The following is a 21,778-nucleotide window of genomic DNA, read 5'->3' as shown; positions in this document are numbered from 1 at the left end:
ACTTTTGCAGTTTAATCAAAGAAACAAACGTTAATTGTCCTCTACTCTTAATTCCGCCAGTTATTGTTTTTGCAGTTTTGAGAAGTGCTAGGCTGGTAGTATTGATGAGCAACATGTGAAGGCAGGAACATTGGTGAAATGCAAGTGCATTTGGAGAGTGGTGGCATGTTTGAATACATTCATTTATTCTAGTAGCCTTTCTTGGGTGCAGACTGGATTTTAGATATTAATAACAATGCCACTAATGTTTTCAAGATGAGACAGAAGGAGAGGATGGAAAAGGGCCAACCAAGTCAGACAGAGGGAGGCTTAGGAGGTTGTACATGCAGTGAGAGTTGAGCTCATTTTGGAGGATCCACAGGAATTAGCTAGGGTAACTTTCAGCAAGGGTGTTGTAAGAAACTGGGAGAAAATGCTACAAGGAAGAATCAGCTTGGGTATACAGGAATAAAATGACATGAAGGCCTTAGGAACAGAGAGAACAGAAAAGGTGATGAATCTAGAGGTTGTGGGGCAGGGAAAGGCCAACCATGAAAGGCTTTTTGTGCTAGATTTGAACTTGAATAACTGATGAGTATATTCTCTGCTGGACACTGGGCTGAGTGCTTGCATGCATTAGCACATGTAATCCTCATGATGACCCCATGGGAGGACATTATTATAAGGATCACCCTCTTTCATAATGAGGAAACAGATTTTGTGGACTGTGCAAGATAATAAAAACAATATGCAACTGACAATGGGTAAAACCACATAGCAGAATGTTACATAGGAAAAATAATTACATGTAATTATCTAGTGAGAAATACTGAAGACCATAAAGATTGGGTCAGGGAAAAATTAGACTTCACAGAAACAATCCCCAAGCTGAAACTACAGCAACCTAAACTGCACATTTAAAATTTCATAAATTACTAAGACCTGATGGAAGAGTAAAGTATTCTTAATCTAATTTACTTTTGGGAAAAAAATGACTGAGTGTGGATGACGGAATACAATAAAGCAGCAACCACACCAGAGAAGGAAGCTTGGTGAAAGTCACCAGCAGAAGCTGACTGGTAGCTGCTACGTTCTACAGCCACATCCAGAAGGCAAAGTACAGAACAGATGTTAAAAACTTTAGAAACCACACAATTGTGTTTTATAAAACACTGAAGTCACTGTGGTGGTACACTCCTTTAATCCCAGTACTGGGGAGGCAGATGTAGGAGGATCACAGTGAGTTTAAGGGCAGCTTGGGGCTACAGAGTGTGTTCCAGGACAGGCTGGACTACAGTGAGACCCTACCTCAACAGCAAATAAACAAACAAAAAACCCATCGAGTATGGGGTGAAATTGGCTCAGTAGGTTTTGTTCTGGAAGCATGAAAATGTGTGTGTGTGTGTGTGTGTGTGTGTGTGTGTGTGTGTGTATGTATGTATTGGGCACTTAGTACACTGTAGACAGTGATGTAAAAATCTATTCCAAAGAATGTTTTTTGGAGTTCAAATCATGGGATAACAATGTTCCTTACTTGACTACTGTGGCTTCCGAGAGGAGGAGAGGAGAGGGAAATGGAGGGACTGGAAAGGGAGGCAGTCTTCAGTCACAGGTACTCTGAAGAGAAGAATCATGGGAGATAAGGCACTTAAGACATGGCAGAACTCCTTGGAAACATATTTGCAATCCAAGTCATGAGTTTGGGTCATATTTCCACTAGTGCCCGTTGCCCTCTGTTTCTAGTCTTCTCCACCTTGGGGGGTGGCTCCTATGCAGACTGAAGACCTCAATCAGGGCAAGAATGTTCTTTCAAAATGATGATTGCAAAGAATATGCCTCTTCCCAAGTTTGTAGAGAAGGACGGTAAGCTTGAGATGTCTATCCATGTGCCACCTTTACAGTCAACCCTCATTTCCCCTTCATATTTCACCTCCCAAAGAAGAACATTTAACATTTCTCACAGACATCACAACCACTTCTGAAGCTTATAGAATGGATATTTAATATACTGTCATTAATTCAAATATCAAAAATTTAACATACCTAATATGTACTGTTAATTTCTAGTAGCATTTAAATATTAATTGAAAATCTCTTTCATTCTGTCTCATTGTATGTCCAAGTGGGTAACTTTGCATATAGTATCTATTTTCATTTTATGGTTTGAATGTAAAGGGTATTTATTAATAACAATGTAAGCTATCAAAGTGTCATGTATAGACAGCTGTATAGAAATAAGAAGTATACTTCTTTGAATAAGCTACACATAAAATATGATATCCTTAAAAGGCATTCACTAATTAATTCTTCCCCTTTCCTGGTCTGCATGCTTACTGTGTGAGGCATGGGCCAGGGGACTTGGAGATGAACTAGAATAAGGCACAAGCATGCTCTTGAACAGCTCACAGATTCTAGAAGTTTTCAAGATGCCCTATAACGGTGAGCTAGCAGTGATTTCTAGTGGAAAGAGGAGCAAATGCTTTTTGCACTGAGTGTCAGTTTAATTGTCTTGGCGAAAGCTTCTTTCTTTTCATAATATGCAGCCTCATTCACAAACACAGGGTACACGGTACAGTCTCCACCCAGCGGAATCATCTTTCCATCAAGTGACACAAACACGGGATCCCCAGGGTGTAACGGTTTCCAGTCTTGATCCTCTCAGAAGACAATCAAAATTAATAAATTACTTTAAAATTAGAAGAGACAACTAACACTGTTTATTGAAGGAGGTGAGGTATGTGGAAGATGCATTGAGAAGCATGTGAACCTTCTTCTAACCCATGCTGACAGACCATAAGAACCGAAGAGCCTTTTCTCCAGCTTGGATGTGCCTGCAAAGCCCCCCGGGGAGTTGCTCATGCTGCAGATTCTGATTCCACAGGCCAGGGCAGGGTCTTGATTCTGCATACCTAACATTGCCAGTAGCATTAGCATCACTGGGAGTGTGCTAGGAAAGCAGAATTTCTCTCCCTGCAGCAGACATACTAAAACTCTTCATGTAAATAGCTTTTAGAGATTCATGTACATGACATTGACATTTGAGAATGGCTGCCTCATAGTGACTGTTTTCAACGCCAGCTTCACATTATGAGGACTTAGGAGTAATATGCATAATATATACACTCATTGGGAGAGGGGCTGGTCCCATCTCAGATACACAAAATTAGAATCTTGCATCTCAGAGACCAGAACAGGCTTAGCAGTCATTCAAAAATATTGAGATAATGAGCCCATCAATCCATCCTGTAGAAACCAGCCTTTTGTGGCACCAGGAATTAGCACATGCAGGCATGTGCTCTACCATTAAAGAAGGTTATATCCCCAGCCTTCTTTTTACTTTTTAAAATATTTTTATTTATTTGTTTGCAAGCAGAGAGAAAAAGAAGAGAGTCAGAAAGAATGGGTGTGCCAGGGCCTCCAGCTACTGCAAACGAACTGCAGATGCATGTGCCATCTTGTAACATCTGGCTTTGCTTGGTTACTGGAGAATCAAACCTAGGCCATTAGGTTTTGCAGGCAAGTTCCTTAACCACTGAACCATCTCTCCAGCCCTACTTTTTATTTTAAGACAGTGTTTCACTAATTTGCCCAGGTAGGCTTTGAATTTTTGATCCCGAGTAGCTAGAATTATAAACCTGTGCCACCAGGCCTGATTTGAGCCATTCCTTATTATCCATCTCTTTCAAATGATCTTCTTGATTTCCAGGACCTGCCACTAACTCAGTTGGTTACTGATCTCATTAACCTCCTCATGATTGCTTTTGTTTTTTTAATAAATTTAAAAAAAAATTATTTATTTATTTATTTGAGAGTGACAGACACAGAGAGAAAGACAGATAGAGGGAGAGAGAGAATGGGCGCGCCAGGGCTTCCAGCCTCTGCAAACAAACTCCAGACGCGTGCGCCCCCTTGTGCATCTGGCTAATGTGGGACCTGGGGAACCGAGCCTCGAACCGGGGTCCTTAAGCTTCACAGGCAAGCGCTTAACCGCTAAGCCATCTCTCCAGCCCCTCATGATTGCTTTTGTGCTTTCCAAGGATATCCTTGAGATGGGGCTGGAGAGATGGCTTAGCAGTTACAGTGCTTGCTGACAAAGCCAAAGGACCCAGGTTTGATTCCCCAGTACCCACAGAAAACCAGATGCACAAGGTGACGCATGTATCTGGAGTTTGTTTGCAGTGTCTAGAGGCCCTGGCATGCCCATTCTCATTTTCTTTATCTACCTCTTTTTCTCTCTTAAAATAAATAAATAAAATTTAAAAATATCCCTAAGGAAAATAAATTTGAAAAATTCCAAGTGTTTTTGCTTTTGATGATATCATCAGTGCGGCCTGAATTTCTTTTACTTGCTAATAATCATGGGCTTTCCTCCTTCTTCTCCCAGACCTAATCTTTAAAACATTGCCCAAGGTTCTTTCTTTTGGTTCCACGTGACTCCTATTAAGCCACAAGGCAGAATTTGCTCACAAGTTTCATTTATGGGCAGGATGCATGCCTGGATGACTATCAAATCATTAAACAGGAATTTGAACTGGATCCATGGTTTTCAGCCCCCATTGCTCAAGCCAGTAAAGCTAGATCATCTCAGAATCTTGGCATTATTCATTTTTAGAAAGTTCTCTAGGTAATGCGTGGTCAGTGTTGAAAAGTCCCTTACCAGATAACCAGCTTGGTCTATTCCACCTCTGAGCTCTGAGGTATCACAGTGGGGAGTGGGTATTTTAGCATTTGGAATCTTTGCTTCTTCTGCTTCCCCCTCCGTCCAGCTTACCCTTTCTAGACTTAAGTCTAGAAAAGTCTCTTTACCCTCCTTAAAGCCTTTTCTTGCTCTTTCACTATATCATTATTCACCATACAAGGCATACAAGGAGAGTCATAGACAGTCCCAGGAATGTCCCAGAGAAACAGGTTTTGATTGCTTTTCTCTAACTTATTCAGTGGTGACTACAGGGAGGTATGTGCAACAATGTGGTTAATTGCAAAGAACTTTAGCTTGTAGATATGGGACTGTTGTAACTTCTTCTCTTCTCCCTTCCTCTAGCTTTCCCTCCCTCTTCTTTTTGAAGATAGGGTCTTTCTAAGCAGCCTAGGTTGTCCTAGAATTTATGATACTTCTGTGTCAGCTTTCCAAATGTTGGGATTATAGGCATATACCCCTAGGCCAGGGTCAATGTCTATTTTAATTTTAAAATGTATGTATGTATGTATGTATGTATGCAGGTATGTATAGGTACATCAGGGTGTCTTTCCATTGCAAGCAAATGCCCATCTGGCTTTATATGTGTGGCTGGGGCATGGAACCCAGGCTGGTAGGCTTTGCAAGCAAGCACCTTTGAAAACTGAGAAACCGCCCCAATCTTTCAATGTCTATTTTAATGTAAGAATATAGGGGCTGAAAAGTTAAAAGTCAGAGCCAGGCATGGTGACTCACTTTGGTAATTCTAATTTTGGGAGGCTGAGGTAGGATTGTGAGTTTGATGATAGTATGGCTGCATAGGCAAAACTGGTTTCAAAAACAATAAATGAAAACAAAAATAAAATGCAAAATAAGATGGAAATAATTATTCTTACTAATTCCACATGCACAGGAATTTCACTCTCTGAGAGGTCTTGATCAGCCACCTCATTACGAGGTTATAGCATTTGACTATCTTCATTTCTCGACAGGACACTAGACTTTAGTGTGTTCAGACTATAAGTCCCATGAGACTACAGACCATGGCCACTAGTGTAGTATCAGGGCCAGCTCAGGTTATATTCAGTTAGTACCGAGAGAATGTCTGAATGCCTTCCTGCTGTAGTTTGGATATAGGTAGCTCCTCTGAAAAGTCCAGGTGTTAAAGTCTTGGTCCCCAGGGTGGTGCTATTAGGAGGTACAGTGGGCCTTTAGGAGGTGATCTGCATGGCAGGTCATTAGGTCATTAAAGATTTGTCCTTGAAGGGATTGTCACAGTCACTTTGCTTTTTGGCTCCTGGTGTGAGCAGTTCACTCTACCATACACTTCCCTTTATTACTGACATCCAGTACTTCTGCCAGAGATCCTAGAGCAATGAACTGGAATCTCCAAGATGCTGAGCTAAGTAAGACTGTTTTTCTTTGTAAATTATTTGCTTCAGTTATTTCATTATAGTGGTGTGAAAACTGACAAATACAACACTTTGAATATTAATAAATTAGCTAATGTGTACAAAATCATATAAGCTGTGCAGTTCTACTCAAAGGTAGAACATTATTATTTTGAACGTTTTAAAGAAATACTAAAGCTGATGGTGGCTCATGTCCATAATCCTAAGCATTTGGGAGTCTGGAGTAGGAGGATTGCCATGAGACTGAAACCAGCCTGGGCTACAGAGTGAGTTCCAGTTCAGCCTGGACTACAGTGAGACACTGTCTCAAAAACAATAAGAAAAGTAAGATACAGTAAGTGTTACCTGCAGATTAGGATGGATAACAGCTTCAATTTCTCCACTTTCATTCCTGGGATAATCAACTTTCTCTATTATTTTATACACTTCAATAGCACAAGGAGGAAATTCTTTTCCTATGAAAAAAATTCGGTGTGTTAATAGAAACTTAGAAAAAAAATCTAAAAAGGGGAATCTAAGAGGCTGAGGAGATGGCCCAGACCATAAAGTGCTTGCCACGCACTGGAGTTCAGATCTTCTGACTTATGTAAATGCTATTGATTCTGTGGGTTGGTGGGGCAGTACCTCTGATCTAGACAGGCTTTGACTGACTCGACTGTCTTGCTCACACATGCAGGGTGAGCTGGCAGGTCATCTGGAGGCCACATGATCTGAGATGGAGAGAGAACTGCCTGGTTGATGCAGGGATGAAGAGCAGGGTGTCCTGTAGCTGCCACTCCCTACCCATGTAATAGGGAATATGGACCATGATTTGGAAACCATGTTTACCACTCAGGCTTATGGCCTCCAACCTTTTAGATATGTCGTTTCTTAACATACAGTAGTTCCACGTTTACTATTTGTGTTTCTTGATCAATAGTACCACTAGAGAGTATAGAACCTGTCCTCAAAGATGGTGAACAGCTAATTTTTTGTTTGCAGGAATTTTGGGGGGAGGTCAAAAGAAAGATACCCAAGCATAGAAGTTTCTGTATTGCAGGAGAGTGCACATCTAAGGCTAGGGAATTATTCTCCCCATAGACACTGAGCTATACCTGAGTTACATCACCATAATTACTCCCCAACAATTTCCACTTGGTATGTTGGAATCATTATTTACATAGGATATCTCAGAATTTTAGTGCATTTTCAATTTTAAAGTAAATTTTCTTGTAATTAACAGATTTCTAAGTACATACATAATGTACTTAGATGTACATCAGTTCCATTACCTCTTCACTAGTCTCCGTTTACTTGGTATTACAGAAATAATACATGGATATGTTATTCTTAATGAATACAGCTAAAACAGCCTGGCTTGTTATTCTTCTTCATAATCACTATGGCAGTTTGCTCTGTTTTATTGTAGAACATTTTATATATATTAGCACATATGTATATGTATTCTAGCAGGTGATTGTTAATTAATTAATTCACTACTTTAAAGACAAGGTCTTTTTTGATGTTTGCTATCCTTATTGGGGTAAGGTGGAATCTCATAGTTGTTTTAATTTGCATTTCTCTGATGATTAGGGATGATGAACGTTTTATTAAGTGTGTGTTTGCCATTTGTATTTCAACTCTGTGAACTGCCTGCTCATCTCTTTGCCCCATCTTGTGAGTGGGGTGTTTGTCTTCTTATTGTTTAGATTTTTGAGTTCTTTGTAGATTCTAGAGATTAGGCCTCTATCAGTTGGATAACCCGTAAATATTTTCTCCCATTCTGTGGGTAATCTATTGGCTTTGCTTATTATTTGCTTGTCTGTAAAGAAACTCTTCAGCTTCATATGATCCCATTGGTTGAGTGACTGTTTAAGATCTTGAGCCACTGGGGTTTTGTTCAGGAAGTCTTTTTCTATTCCTATATCATGGAAAGTACTTCCTAAATTTTCTTCCAGTAGTATTCGAGTTTCTGGTCTTATGTTGAGGTTTTTGATCCATTTGGATTTGAGTATAGTGCATGGTGAAATGTGTGGATCAAGTTTCAGTTTCCTGCATGTGGTTATCCAGTTTGTCCAGCACCATTTGTTGAAGATGCTATCTTTTTTCCAGCCTATATTGTTCGGGCCTTTGTCGAAAAGTCCTCTCTCCAATATCAAGCTACATCAATCATGGGGTACAAGAGGGCCTACAACTATTAAACTCTCTATTAAAAAAGTGTTATCTCAATTTTCCGGGTGCTAACTTACTCTCGGTTGGAGAATCTGCTTCTCTTTTTCAGATAGATGCAGATCCTAAGGAGAGAGCTGCCCCAACATACCTCAAAAGGGGCCCGACTGAAACTAAGGACAATTGGCGAAACAAGCAAGGGTGATGTTTTCCTGATGAACCGGATACCAGCACAAAGGGGAAGGAGACCAACACAGAGAAAAATCAACTCCTACCAAACCAGAGAGCCAGAGCCTCAGAGGCCCCCAACACCTCAGCACTGAAGCAGACGAAAAATGAACCCAACATGGCTCAGGGAAATTTTGTGGAAGAGGGGGCGGAAAGAATGTCATAGTCACATGTTGGGTCATGATATGCAGAGACATTTATCGTACCAATAGCTGTGGGCTAACTCCACAATGCACGACCCATTTACATCAACAAGGAGGGGTCATTGGGAGGGGGTAGGTCATGGATGAACCTAAACAACGGTACCAAACTGCCTGTATTTGCTGAAAAGAAAACTAATAAATTAAAACAAAAAAAAAGACAAGGTCTTGCTATGTAGTCGAAGTTGGCCTTGGACTCATGATATTCCTGCCTCAGCTTTCCCAATGCTGATATTACAGACATATACCAACTTGCCCAGATTACCATTACTGTTATTATCTTTTTTTACTTTCTTTATTTATTTGCAAGGAGAGAGAGAGAGAGAGAGAATGGCTCCATATATGTGTGCTATTTTGTGCATCTAGCTTTATATGAGTACTGGGGAATGGAACCCAGGTTGTTAGACTTTGCAGGCCTTACCATTATTATTTTAAAGTCAGTTGATTTATTGTTTGTTTTGGTTTGCATCTTGTTTTTTTTTAATTAACATGTTTTAAAGATTCATCCATGTCTGTTTATTTAATTGTTCATAGCTGCTAACACTTAGGTAATTTCTATCATTTGCTGTTACAGAGTCACAATTACCAATAACCACTCCCAATCAACACAGTGTGTGTGTGTATTTGTGTATGTGTGTGTACTTGTGCCTTTGTTGAGATGGGCAATACCAGGTCATAAGATTTATGCATTTTTAGAAGTAGATACTTTAAAATTAGCATCTAAAGGGAACTTACTAATTTATATATTCCATTTTCCTACATCTTTACTAACATTTGATATAATAAGATTTTAATCTTTCCCCCATATAATGAGGAAATATGGTTTCTCACTTTACTGTGCACTTCTTTGATTAATCATGATGCTGCATGTCTTTTCTTATGTTTATTGGGACATTTGCATTTCCTAGTCATTCTTTGTAGAATGAAGAGTAATAGGAAATGACTTAATTTGAAGGCTTTATTTAGCCAATACTTTTTTTGAATGTGTATATTAGTCACTGAGGAATTGCTAAAAAATCTTCAGAAAGAATCTAAGATCTGTGTATGGTATACACCTCTAATCACATCATGCAGGAGGTGGAGGCAGGAGGATTGTGAGTTTGAGACCAGCTTGAGATACATAGTGAGACCTTGTGTTAAAAACAAAACCAAATCAAACAGAAACTTATAAAAAACAAAAAGGAAAAGAAAAACATTTAAGATTATGAGCATAACAAATTTGACCTTGGTTTCATTATGATTTCAATGTTTAATGGTTTTATATCCCCTCCCATATATACACACATACCTATGGTTAAGTCATACATTCAAGGACACAGCTCGCAGACTTCACTTACCTTCATTGAAATCATATATAAAATCAAGAGCATGTTTAATCATTTTTCTCATTTGATCCAAAATATCAGCTCTTAAAACACCTTGAGGCTGGGGACCAACTTCTATGCCTACAGTCAGGAGGAAATCCAATCATATTTACATAAGTATTAGAATATGTTATAAATTTAAACATTTTATAGTACAGAGATCTACAATACCATTGTTAAGCTTTAAAAATTATTTAAAGACTAGTATCATGGAAAATAGGGTAAAGTTAAAGTTACATGCATAGTAAATAAAAAATACAGAAAAAAATCAGAGTTGTGTTATAGTAGTAAGAACTCAGTGTCATTTTTTCTTTGAATGTCCTTCAATATTTTCAAAATATTAAAAATTATTATATAGTAAAAGATACAAAGTTAGGCTGACAAAATAATAGTTCGCCTCAAAGAGAAATGGTCACAGGCCTCATATTTAACATTAAGTGGAGGAAGGATGATACTGTCATCAGAAATCTGGCTAGCTGAGTCGTGGGTTTCAGTTAACATGACAATATATGTGACTCTGGGGCAATATTCTTGTCTTACTATCACAACTCATCTTGACAGGATCATGTGATGGCTTCTATTTTCTGTAGAGAACTGTATTCATTTCTTCTATCCCTAATAAAACTATGCCTCTATTATTAGGTTAGTTCATGTGGTAGTTAAACATTCATTTCCATACCTATGAAATATTCTTTCTAAAAATCACCTCTCTAGTCTCTTTCTCCTGTTCTAATCTCCCACAGTCACCCTGCCAATCATTATCTTCTCCATTCTTCAAACCATTTACCAAGTGGAATATTGCCCATGCTCATTTTTATTCCATTCAATTCACATACATTCTTTAATTCCCATCTTATTTTCACTAGTTTCTATTATTTTCTAATTCACAAAATCTTATTATATCCTCTAATCTTCATTTAAAACTATGTTGTGCTTAGTTTGCTTGTATGTGTGCATAGACATTTAAGCATATGGTATCCTAAATATTGGTAAAGTATGCATATGTGCATAGATAACATGAGCAATTGTGCAAAAGTGGTTATGGATATGCCTTGTGTATATTATAGATATTGCCCACCTCAAATTCATCTGATCTGCTCCCATTCGAATAGAATTCTAATTTTGGTTGAATGTTCATTCTTCAAGGTAAGTTAGCTCCTCCCCCCAATTCAGGTAAATATTCAGTAGCTTCAATGTCAGTTACATGAAGCCTAGCAGTCTTGTGATTGATTAAAGAATGGATGTGTGACTCAGTTCTGATGGAGGGCCCAGAATGAAAGCTCTGCAGGAGAATTCCTTAGGGTCTCTTTTATTCCATTACATACTGTCAAACTGGCATGTGATGCTTGGAACTACAGTGAATATCTTGTAGCTATGGGGACAACTAAGGACTACTAAAGATGGCGCACCAGAAATAAAAAGAAACTAGTCCCTCATGATATCGTTGAGCTGTTATAGAAAATAATGCATTTATATTATTGTTTAAGCCAATGGAGTTACTTATAGCCAAAAGTATTCTACATATTCTTGTCTTAGAGAGAGATACAGACAGACTATCTGAGATCTAACAAAATAGATTTTAAGTTGTAATAGTAATTTAATTATGTGTATTGGCAGAGAATTATGCAAATAGGTATTTCAAGAAAGAGAATGAAATTACCCTCACTATGGTCATTTATTATAATGAAGTAATTATCTGGGTTTTTTTTTTTTTTTTGGCCATCTTCTCATTAGATACTAAGCTCTTTTAAGATGTCCATTATTATAGCTTTAGATCTAGCATGGTATTGGTTTCAGACACAAAATAAACATCATTGAATGTTCAAATTTTTGCAATAATAGTTCAGTGGAGTGAAGTCAGAGAAAATTTCACAGAAGGTGACATTTCACTTGAGTCTTGGGGAAGAGCAGAATCAGAATAATTTGAATGACTAGACATTGTAGCAAAGGAAACAATATGAACAAACCCAGAAAGCTTCTCAGAGAAATTGAGGAAATTAGGAATAGTTACAGCCTGCATGGGATTAACTTGCTTATCATCTGAGAGTTACAAACATTAATGATATACAAGGTGCATATAAATGTTATTTTGTAAAAAATTAAACATTTATTTGAGAGAGAAAAAGGGTGGGGGGAGAGAGAGAATGAATGAGTGCACCAAGGCCTGTAGCAACTGCAAATAAACTCTAGATGCATGTGTCACCTTGTGCATCTGCTTACATGAGTACTGAGGAATCAAACCTGGGTCCTTAGACTTTGCAGGCAAGCACCTTAACTACTAAGTCATCTATCCAGTTCTAAATATTCATTTTTTTTTGTCTTTTTCAAGGCAGGGTCTCAATGCATATTGAGCTGACTTGGGACTCTCTCTCTCTGAAGCTCCAGGCTCACCTTGAACTCACTGCAATCTTCCTTCCTCAGCCTCCTGAATGTTGAGATTAAAGGCATTTTTTAAAACGAGTTTAAAAAATTATTTATTTATTTACTTATTTGAGAGAGGGGGGGGTGTACATAAAGAGAGAATGGGAATGCCAGGATCTCTAGTCACTGCAAAGGAACTCTAGGTGCATGTATCACCTTGTGCATCTAGCTTACGTGCATACTGAAGAATTGAACTTGGGTCCTTAGGCTTCATAGGCAAGTGCCTTAACTGCTAAGCCATCTCTCCAGTCCCCACAATGTTAGTTTTAAATTAAATTAAATTTATTTGTGTGTGTGTATGAGAGAGAGAGAGAGAGAGAGAGGGAGAGAGACTGAGAGAGAGGGAATGGGTATGCCAGGGTGTCCTTCCACTGCAAATGAACTCCAGAGGTATGTTCCACTTTGTATATCTGGCTTTACATGGGTACTGGGATTTGGATCAGTCCCTATAGGCTTTACAAGCAAGTGCCTTTAACCACTGGGCAATCTCCACAGCCCATATAAATATTATTTTAACATAGCTGGAGAGATTTCTTAGAGGTTAAGGTGCTTGCCAACAAAGGACCCAGGTTTGATTCCCTGGGATTCACATAAAGCCAAATGTACAAGGTGGTGCAGGTGTCTGGAGTTCATTTGCAGTGGCTAGAGGCTCTGGCATGCCCATTCTCTTTATCTACCTCTCTCTCTTTCTCTCTGTCAAATAAATAAATAAATAAGTAAATGCATAAATAAAGTTTTGGGCTGGAGAGATGGCTTAGTTATTAAGGTGGTACTTGACTGCAAAACCTAAGGACCCAGGTTTGACTCCCTAGAACTCATGTAAGACAGACACACAAGGTGATACATGTACACAAGGTCACCAATGTGTACAAGATGGCACACACATATGGAGTTTGATTTCAGTGAAGAAAGGCCCTAGTGCTCCAATTATCTCTCCCTCTCTCTCATAAAAATAAAATTTTTGCCGGGCGTGGTGGCGCACGCCTTTAATCCCAGCACTCGGGAGGCAGAGGTAGGAGGATCGCCGTGAGTTCAAGGCCACCCTGAGATGACAGAGTTAATTCCAGGTCAGCCTGGACCAGAGTGAGACCCTACCTCGAAAAACCAAAAAAAAAAAAAAAAATTTTCTTGGAGGCTCAAAAGATGGTTCAGCAGTTAAAGCTGCTTAAGTGCAAGCCTGATGACCCAAGTTTAATCCTTCTACCACCCACAGAAAGCTGGACACAAAATGGTCCACACACCTGTGATCCCAATGTGCCTCCTGTAATGAAAGATGTGCACATAATGGCAAAACCAGAGGGAGAGGATGGATGCTTTGAAGTTATCCTCTGACCTCTATACACTGTGGTATACATACCCCACAACGTACATAAATAAATCTTTTCTTTATTTAGAGTCCAGCAACTATAGCAGTTACCTTCTCATTTCTGGGATAAAACATCTGACCAGAAACAGCTCATGGAAACAAAGTGTTTATTTCAGCTTACAGTTTTGAGGGAAACTTTCACCATGGAGGAGAAAGCATGGCAGAGCAGACAACTGGACATTACATCTTGTCATTGAGCTGGGAAGCAGCAGCAAGAGAGAATTAAGCTATCACTGCACCTTTACTGCCCAAACGCTCTGCAACTTTCCCAAATTGCCACCTGCTGGGGACCATGTATTCAAAACACACAAGCCTATAGGGGACAGTACATTTAAACCACCACAGCTGGGATACATTTTATTCAGTTAGGGTAAAAGGAGTGTGACTTACCAACAGGATACTTGGCAATAGAACGAGTAGTTGCATATTTGAGAGAAGGATGATCAATAAGATAAATGTAGCAGGGTAATGGAGCCAAAGAAGTCTGAAAGGAATTCAAAACATCTTTCTTACTACGTAAAAATTATATTTTGTTCTCTTTGCTACTATGCAATCACTGGTACCTTCAATATGTTTTATTTCATCAACCAAGATTAGCCAGTCACATTTATGAGACACTTTGAAAACCCAGTATTACTATAGCTTTGGAAATACATAAATGATTTGTATATGAAATCAAATTATGTATAGATTTCTGGGTAAAGTGTACTTCTCTAGACCCATAACCAAAGAGTGATATAGGTTCCTTTGGAATAAATTTGGTTACTTTTGCTTTCATCATTGGCTATACTTACTATTTATTAGTATTCCTTTCTTTAAGAATTCTGTTTCCACCCCTCTGATCCTGGTCGCTACAGATGTTGAGTGATTCTCTCTCCTGCATATTTGAATGAGAATTTGAGTCAAGCCTCTTGTTTAACTGAATATGAGCCATACAGCTTCCATGTCTGGCAACCAAAGCATTTGGCTTTCCCTTCAATGAGGGAAAGAGGATAGCTGCATTCTGGTCTCCTACCAGAAACATTATCAAGTTCTTGTCAAAACAAAAGTAATGGTTAACTTTTGCTATGGAATACATCTTGAGTACTTTAGATACTTTATCTCATCAAAGGATTTCATGGTCTGGAGAGATGGCTTAGTGGTTAAGGCACTTGCCTGTGAAGCTTAAGGACCCAGGTTCAGTTCTCCAGGTCCTATGTAAGCCAGATGCATATGGTGGCACATGCATCTGAGTTTGTTTGCAGTGGCTAGAGGCCCTGGCACACTCACTCTCTTTCTCTCTCTCACTAACTCACTCTCTCTCTGTCTCTAATAAATAAAAAAAGTAAATTAAAAATACTTAAAAAAGGATTTCACAAGACACATGAGGTGTTATTAAGTTAAAATGATTTGAATTTTATAAAAGCAAGGTTTGGGGAGACGAGTATCTTGTCCAAAATTAATGAGTGGTAGTGTGTCACACTAAAACAACAAGGTAGAAGAGGGTCTAGTTCAGGGGAAGGGAGACAGGGATTAGAGACAATAGAAGGTAATGGGAGAGAATTATGATCAAAATGCATCATATAAATTTATAAAAATTGTCCATAAAAAGTTTTAAACAAATTAATGAGTGAGAAAGCCAAGATTTAACCTCAGGTTCTCCTGGCTACATAGATCTAATTCTTTCTACTAATTCATATAATAGTACCCAGGAAAGAATGGTATATATTACATAGAACTAAACATACAATTTATAATTCATATCTTTGTTGTTTGCTTCTAGCATATTTTCTTTAGCTATAGGTGCTGGATTGCTGAGATTTTCATTTTGTAGACTTCTGAGGTTTAAAATAATGAGCCCTTAGATAACTGACTAGTAACCTTGTCAGCATCCAGCTATTTCCAATAAACAAAAAGATGCTCCTGGCTACATGGTCAAACTCTGGAAGTACTCATGAAATACATACTGAATGACCAGACGTGTGTCAGAATCCTATCAGATATGTATCAGAATCAAGTGGGGACAAGGAAGGACTAGAGGAAGCCAGATCATTTCATCATGGGGTGTTAGCCAACATTAAATGACAACTCCTTGAATGTACTAGTCCTGTAATTGAGATGATTCAACCTCATTGTTAAAAATTTTAAATTTTAGTATTAATTTTACTTGGTTTTACCAAATATCCCATGGTTTGATGGCTATCTGGATAACATTTATAAATTTATAGATGTTGGCTGGGTGTGGTGGTGTATGCCTTTAATCCCAGCACTTGGGAGGCAGAGGTAGGAGGATCGCTGTGAGTTCAAGACCACCCTGAGGCCATAGTGAATTCCGGGTCAGCCTGGGCTACAGTGAGACCCTACCTCGAAAAACCAATAAATAAATAAATAAATTTATAGATGCAAGAGCCCACAAATATTTTGTACGTTGTATTTATTTTACTTCTTTTCTTTTCCCCTTGGCTTTCACCACTGCATCCGTATCCTGGTGCTGTAGTACCTCATCTCCCATTCTTTATTTTTAAAAAATTGCTTATTTTTATTTATTTATTTGAGAGCAAAAGATAGAGAGAAAAAGAGGCAGATGGAGAGAGAGAGAGAGACAGAAGAGAGAGAGAATGGGCACACCAGGGCCTCCAGATGCATACACCCCCTTGTGCATCTGGCTAATCAAGCCTCAAACCAGGGTCCTTAGGCTTTACAGGCAAGTACTTAACTGGTAAGCCATCTCTCCAGCCCACATCTCCCATTCTTGATATGAAATAGATCCAATTTCTCATTGGCCCTTTTCTTATTGATTTACATCTTCAAATGACATAAAAGTAAGGATCCTAAGTTAACTTATAAATTAGCAAAGTTGACATTACCTTAATATAGTGAAACATCTGAATTAAAAAGTCATTCCTGGAATCTTCAAGAATAAGAGTGCACCCCATATTAGAAGTAGTGTTATGAAGGTCAAAAATAATATCATAGCCGTCTTCACTATTTTTTGGACCAAATAAGTGGTTTATTTCTTGAGCCCTTCTCACTTCGTAGGGCAGATTCTCTGACATCCTTTTGCTGTTTGTAGCAGAAATAAAACGATTATCAACATTGTGACTAAGACAACCCAGATATACAATAATAACACAGTGTACAAAGAAAGAGTTGTCAAACCTTAAGTATTAAAAATCTGTGAAGGAAACATAAAGTTATCTGAAACCTTTGTAAAAGAAGTAAGTAGTGGCACACAGTCCATGTGGGTAACCAACTGCCCTCTGGATATGAGACCTGCTCTGTGGGAGAGAATTCATACCTCGTAGTGGTAACCAAGTCAGAACCCCGTGCTAAGAAACTCATAGACCCCAGAGAGAAGACCCCATTGCTCTCTGGATAAGAAGAGTAGGTATACACATCAAGAAGTATCTCAAAAGCCAGGCGCACACCTTTAATCCCAGCACTTGGGAGGCAGAGGTAGGAGGATCACCATGAGTTTGAGGCCACTCTGAGACCACATAGTGAATTCCAGGTCACTCTGAGCTAGAGTGAGACCCTATCTTGAAAGACAAACCAAAAAAAGAAGTCTCTCAAATCACTATGCATTTCCCTGTCAATCAAAGCTGTTCTCACTCTTGGTCAGAGAATCTATTTTATTTTACAAATAGCAGAGAATAGTAGGGAGCTTTAAGATCCAGCTATATGATAAGTAAAAATATCAGACTGCCTACCAACTTATTCATTTGTTCATCATTATACTCTATTGCCACCTAGATTAGGTTGCTGAGACATATATGGGACAGGAGACTTTAAAAGAATTTCTATTAGGGAAAAGGCATAAAATTTCCACAATTGCTACCATGTGGAGAATGGATGGCAGGGAACCTTAGTACATTCAGGTCTTTAAAGGAGATTTTCTATTTGTCCCCCAAAGAAATGAAGTAATGTAGGGAAAAGGGAGAAGAAGGATGACTTTGAGGAGTTCTTTTATATTTTTCACTGAACCTAGGGGCACAAGCATGATAGGCATGTGACACGTTTGGCATGTGATCTCTCACTGAGTCATATTGCTAGACCATTTTTTTATTTATGAGAGAGAGAGAGAGAGAGAGAGAAAGAGAGAGAGAAAGAGAGAGAGAAAGAGAGAGAGAGAGAGAGGGTGGGAGGGAGAGAATTGGTGCACTAGGGCCTCTAGCCACTGCAAATGAACACCAGAACACCTTGTGCATCTGGCTTACATGGATTCTGGGGAATCAAATCTGTATCTTTAGCTTTCACAGGCAAGAGCCTTAACTGCTAAGACATCTCTCAAGCCCCCTCACCCATTTTTATTATTTATTATGAGGTAGGGTCTTGCCAACTTTCCCAGGCTGGCCTTGATGCACTCTGTAGCCCAGGCTGGCCTTGTTCTGCTTCAGCCTCCCAAGTAGCTGAGGTTACAGGACTGTGCCACTATACTTGGCTGCTTGTGGAGTTCTTATAAGGAACATTTGGGAGGATTCACCAACCTACCAGACATGGAGGATGGAGTACGAAGAAGGTTCTAAGATGATGTCTACAGGGGATTTAGGGAATAATGATGCTGTCACTGAAATGAGGAATATAGAAAAAGGAATAAATTTAGAAGAGGAAAGATAAGAGAAGTCCATTAGTTTATGTATCTCATAACTACCCTGAGATAGAGCTATCTAGCCTCTTAAGAGTGTTAAAAATAAGCAGCAGAATGTGAATTCAAGTAAAAATACTACTGTCATCAAATGCACACTATTGGCTGTTCATAGTAATAAAACTCACCCTAGTATATTTCAGAGTTATTTGAGAAGTTAACACGCAGATTACAAGATTCATTCTTCAACAAATCTTACTTATGATATATGAATTAGTTAATAGATATTAGGTAAATGGACATTAGTTGAATTGCTATAAGCTCCATCATAAAGATAAAGCATTTTTGAAATTGAAACTTGTGCTAGTAAAATTATGATTTGGTACACAAAGTGTGAATGTTATGTAAGTTCCTTGGAAAACATATATTCCACAAAGTTAATTTGTACTAATATAATTTCCTACAAAGCTAACAAATATATGTAACACCAACTTAACTATTTTCTTCTTTCTTTCCTCCTTCCCTCCCTCCCTCCCTCCTTCCTTCCCTCCCTTTCTTCCTTCCTTCCTACCTTCTTTCTTGACATAGGGTCTCATGTAACTCAGTTTGGCCCTAACTTCTTATATAACTGAAAACACTAATTTAATGCAGAGTGTTATTAAATCTGTGTATTTTCAGATATGATTTTAAAATAAAAACCTTTCTTATTTGTTGTCATACACTGTATAGAATCCAGAAAATTAAAGATAAATCAGTGAAGAATACTGATGCTTTAAGAAGTTTACAAATGAGCATGTGAATGTCTCATTTTGGAAGTTGTACTATTTATAATGCAGCATGATTAAAAGTGAAAGTAATCTTACTAGATAGCCACTATGTTCAAATATGACTATTTGTTATATGCACAGAAATCTTTTCTCTCACACACACCATTTTCACACATACACATGCTCACACATAATAGAAAATAGTCTTACCCAAGATTTTCAAGGTTAAAAACACGATTCAGATCACAGTCAATATATCTGGTACACTTCTCCACTGCTCTTGGGTTGGTAATAAATGGTTTTACTTCCAGTCCTGTTCTCTGAATTTCAGCGCCATTCGTTAGCCAGTGCTTAACTAGAAATACTCCTGTTAGTTCGTTCCCATGAGTTCCTCCAAAGATAGCAACCTTTTTTATAGGTTCTTTAGCAACATGACAAGAGGTCATTTTTACCAAGTAGTTTTATCTGATCTCTGTAATTCAGAAGAGAGGAGATGAAAAGCTTATTTTCCTAAGAAAAGAAGTTAACCAAAGTGCAAAGTACAGCATTCCCTTGAGTGGAATTTTTTTCCTAAAATAAGTTTCAGTTACAATTTCTGAGCTCCATTTATTCTCTGGACACACCCTTCTGTAGCCCTGCCTGTTTCCATGTTTGGATCAAGATATGCAAAGATCAACTGAAGATGCAGTTGTAAACTTCTAACTCCCTCAGATGGTCAGTAGATCTAAGTACAGTCATAGATTAGTGTTTCCTACTTTTCCTTCTGCTGTTTTCTGTTCAGCTAAATTGTCATCCAATAGAGCTTTCATAATTATTTGTAATAATAGTGATATACAAATTCTAATCCCCACAAAATACTAAAATGTGGCTTATTCAGTATTTGTTTCCACTAGTATTCAAAAACATTTCTGAAATAAGCTCAGCACCTTCAATGATCTAAATCTGTTTGGGACTCATTTGTGTCATTTCTATAAATAGCCAAGGGCAGATGCTCAACATCTCCTTGGGCCAGTACTCATTCTTTCAGCATGCCTTGTCACAGCCAGAGACACAGGGCCCCAATCAGAGATCACTGGAATTGGAATTGAAAGAGCAACTTTGAGACATCCTTTGATTTATTTCTCATGAAGTTTTTTTTTTTTGAGGTAGGGTCTCGCTCTAGCCCAGGTTCACCTGGAATTCACTATGTACTCCCAGTTTGGCCTCAAACTCACAGCAATCCTTCTACTTCTGCCTCCTGAGTGCGGGGATTAAAGGTGTGCACCACCACACTCCACTAATAATTTTATTTTTAACATTTTATGTTAACTTCCTTAAGAATCTTGCTTAGATATCAAATGAAAAGCCACTAGTTTTTCAAATATTTGTAATCCCTGAAAATGTCTTAGGACATATGTGCATGATGCACATGCACACACACACACTCACACACTCACAACCCACACATTACATCATATGAGTTATATAGACACAGACTCATTTATTGGCAGCAGAGACTGAAGGCACAGTTCCAAAGGGGGTTTTACTAGGGGAAATTATCCAGAATACTAAGATGATTACATACCTTTGAACAAATAACACTAAGCCAAATCTGACTTAAGTTCATGCTCAATCACCCAGAAAGTGAAATATGCTCAAATACTGAAAATATTATACATTAGTAATGCCAGGTTGTTTGGCAAGAGTAATTCAATGCAATTCAGACTAGTTTAATCTACAGTGTTCCACACACATTAGCTCAGTATACTCATACAACCACTTTATAAGGTAGAATGGCTTGATTTGACATCTGCATTGTAGGATAAGGGAAGGAGATGTGAAGCAACCTGATTAAGTTTCCAGTTACATAGGAGAAAACTAGGCCAGAGATCTATGTTTCTAATTGAGTCCAGTGTTTTCCACAGGACAATAGAGTATCTCTGTTACTTTTAGACTCCTCTGAAGTTCTAATGTTTTCCTTTAGAGTTCACATAAACAGCAAATATGGTATAGAATCACAAAACATACAAACAAAATACATGATGGAACTATGAAATAAATGTTTAATAATACTTAAAAATCAATTCCTTTAAGAGAGTATAACTTAGAGATGAGGAAAGCAGAACAAAAATCTAAGTTTCCCCATTAAAACTACTGCTGTCATCTAAGACAAACTATCTATGGGCTCTGATTTTTCTATCCACCTCATAAAAACACCAAGCATGTCAGATGGTGCAGAAACAATGAAAACATGAAGTGTAAAGAAATTAAGTGCAAAGAAAGGGCAGTTCTGATGCTCCTTTAACCTTAATTTACTTCGATGAATTATTAACACTGCTGTTGTGTTTCCTCCTTCCTGGTTTGCAGTTTGCTTTGTCCTTTGCCCTAGTCTCTCTGGAAATGCGGCTTTAGTCATTTACCCATGGCTGGCACTTGTGACCTGAATTTCGAGGCTTATTTTATGGGATTTCACAGGTCAGTATTTGGCAGTACATTTCACATTCACAGAGTTTCTGCTACATGTCCAAATGAGTAACTTGTTGGTCAATTAATGAATTACAATAATTCTAATACTTACCCTGTTTATTGTGTACAGGCTGTGTCTTCTGCCAGAAGCTTTATTAGAAAAAGGAGAGCATTTCCTTAGAACTGGAGCAGCAGAGGGTTTTCCTACT

General features: G+C 38.3%; 1 protein-coding gene across 3 annotated transcripts; it reads right to left on the bottom strand.

Annotated features, from left to right (window-relative positions):
• Nucleotides 1-1,427: 1,427 nt before the first annotated feature.
• Aspa (aspartoacylase) lies at nucleotides 1,428-19,711 on the bottom strand. 3 transcript variants are annotated; one of them, XM_004672383.2, is made up of 6 exons: nucleotides 19,335-19,711; nucleotides 16,640-16,835; nucleotides 14,184-14,277; nucleotides 9,980-10,087; nucleotides 6,412-6,521; nucleotides 1,428-2,634 (listed from the first exon to the last, which is right to left on the bottom strand). In XM_004672383.2, exons 1-6 carry the CDS (start codon nucleotides 19,568-19,570, stop codon nucleotides 2,437-2,439), a joined length of 942 nt encoding a protein of 313 aa, XP_004672440.1. In that variant the 5' UTR covers nucleotides 19,571-19,711; the 3' UTR covers nucleotides 1,428-2,436. The 3 variants fall into 3 exon arrangements, with proteins under 3 accessions (XP_004672440.1, XP_045015023.1, XP_045015021.1); XM_045159088.1 differs by having other exon boundaries at nucleotides 1,428-1,596; XM_045159086.1 differs by lacking the exon at nucleotides 1,428-2,634 and adding an exon at nucleotides 2,721-2,888.
• Between the last annotated feature and the right edge of the window lie 2,067 nt (nucleotides 19,712-21,778).

The sequence above is a fragment of the Jaculus jaculus genome, chromosome 9 (genome assembly GCF_020740685.1).
Source record: "Jaculus jaculus isolate mJacJac1 chromosome 9, mJacJac1.mat.Y.cur, whole genome shotgun sequence".
NCBI lineage: Eukaryota > Metazoa > Chordata > Mammalia > Rodentia > Dipodidae > Jaculus > Jaculus jaculus.
The sequence above is the reverse complement of the archived record's forward strand: the minus strand, read 5'-3'. Positions and strand labels throughout refer to the sequence as shown.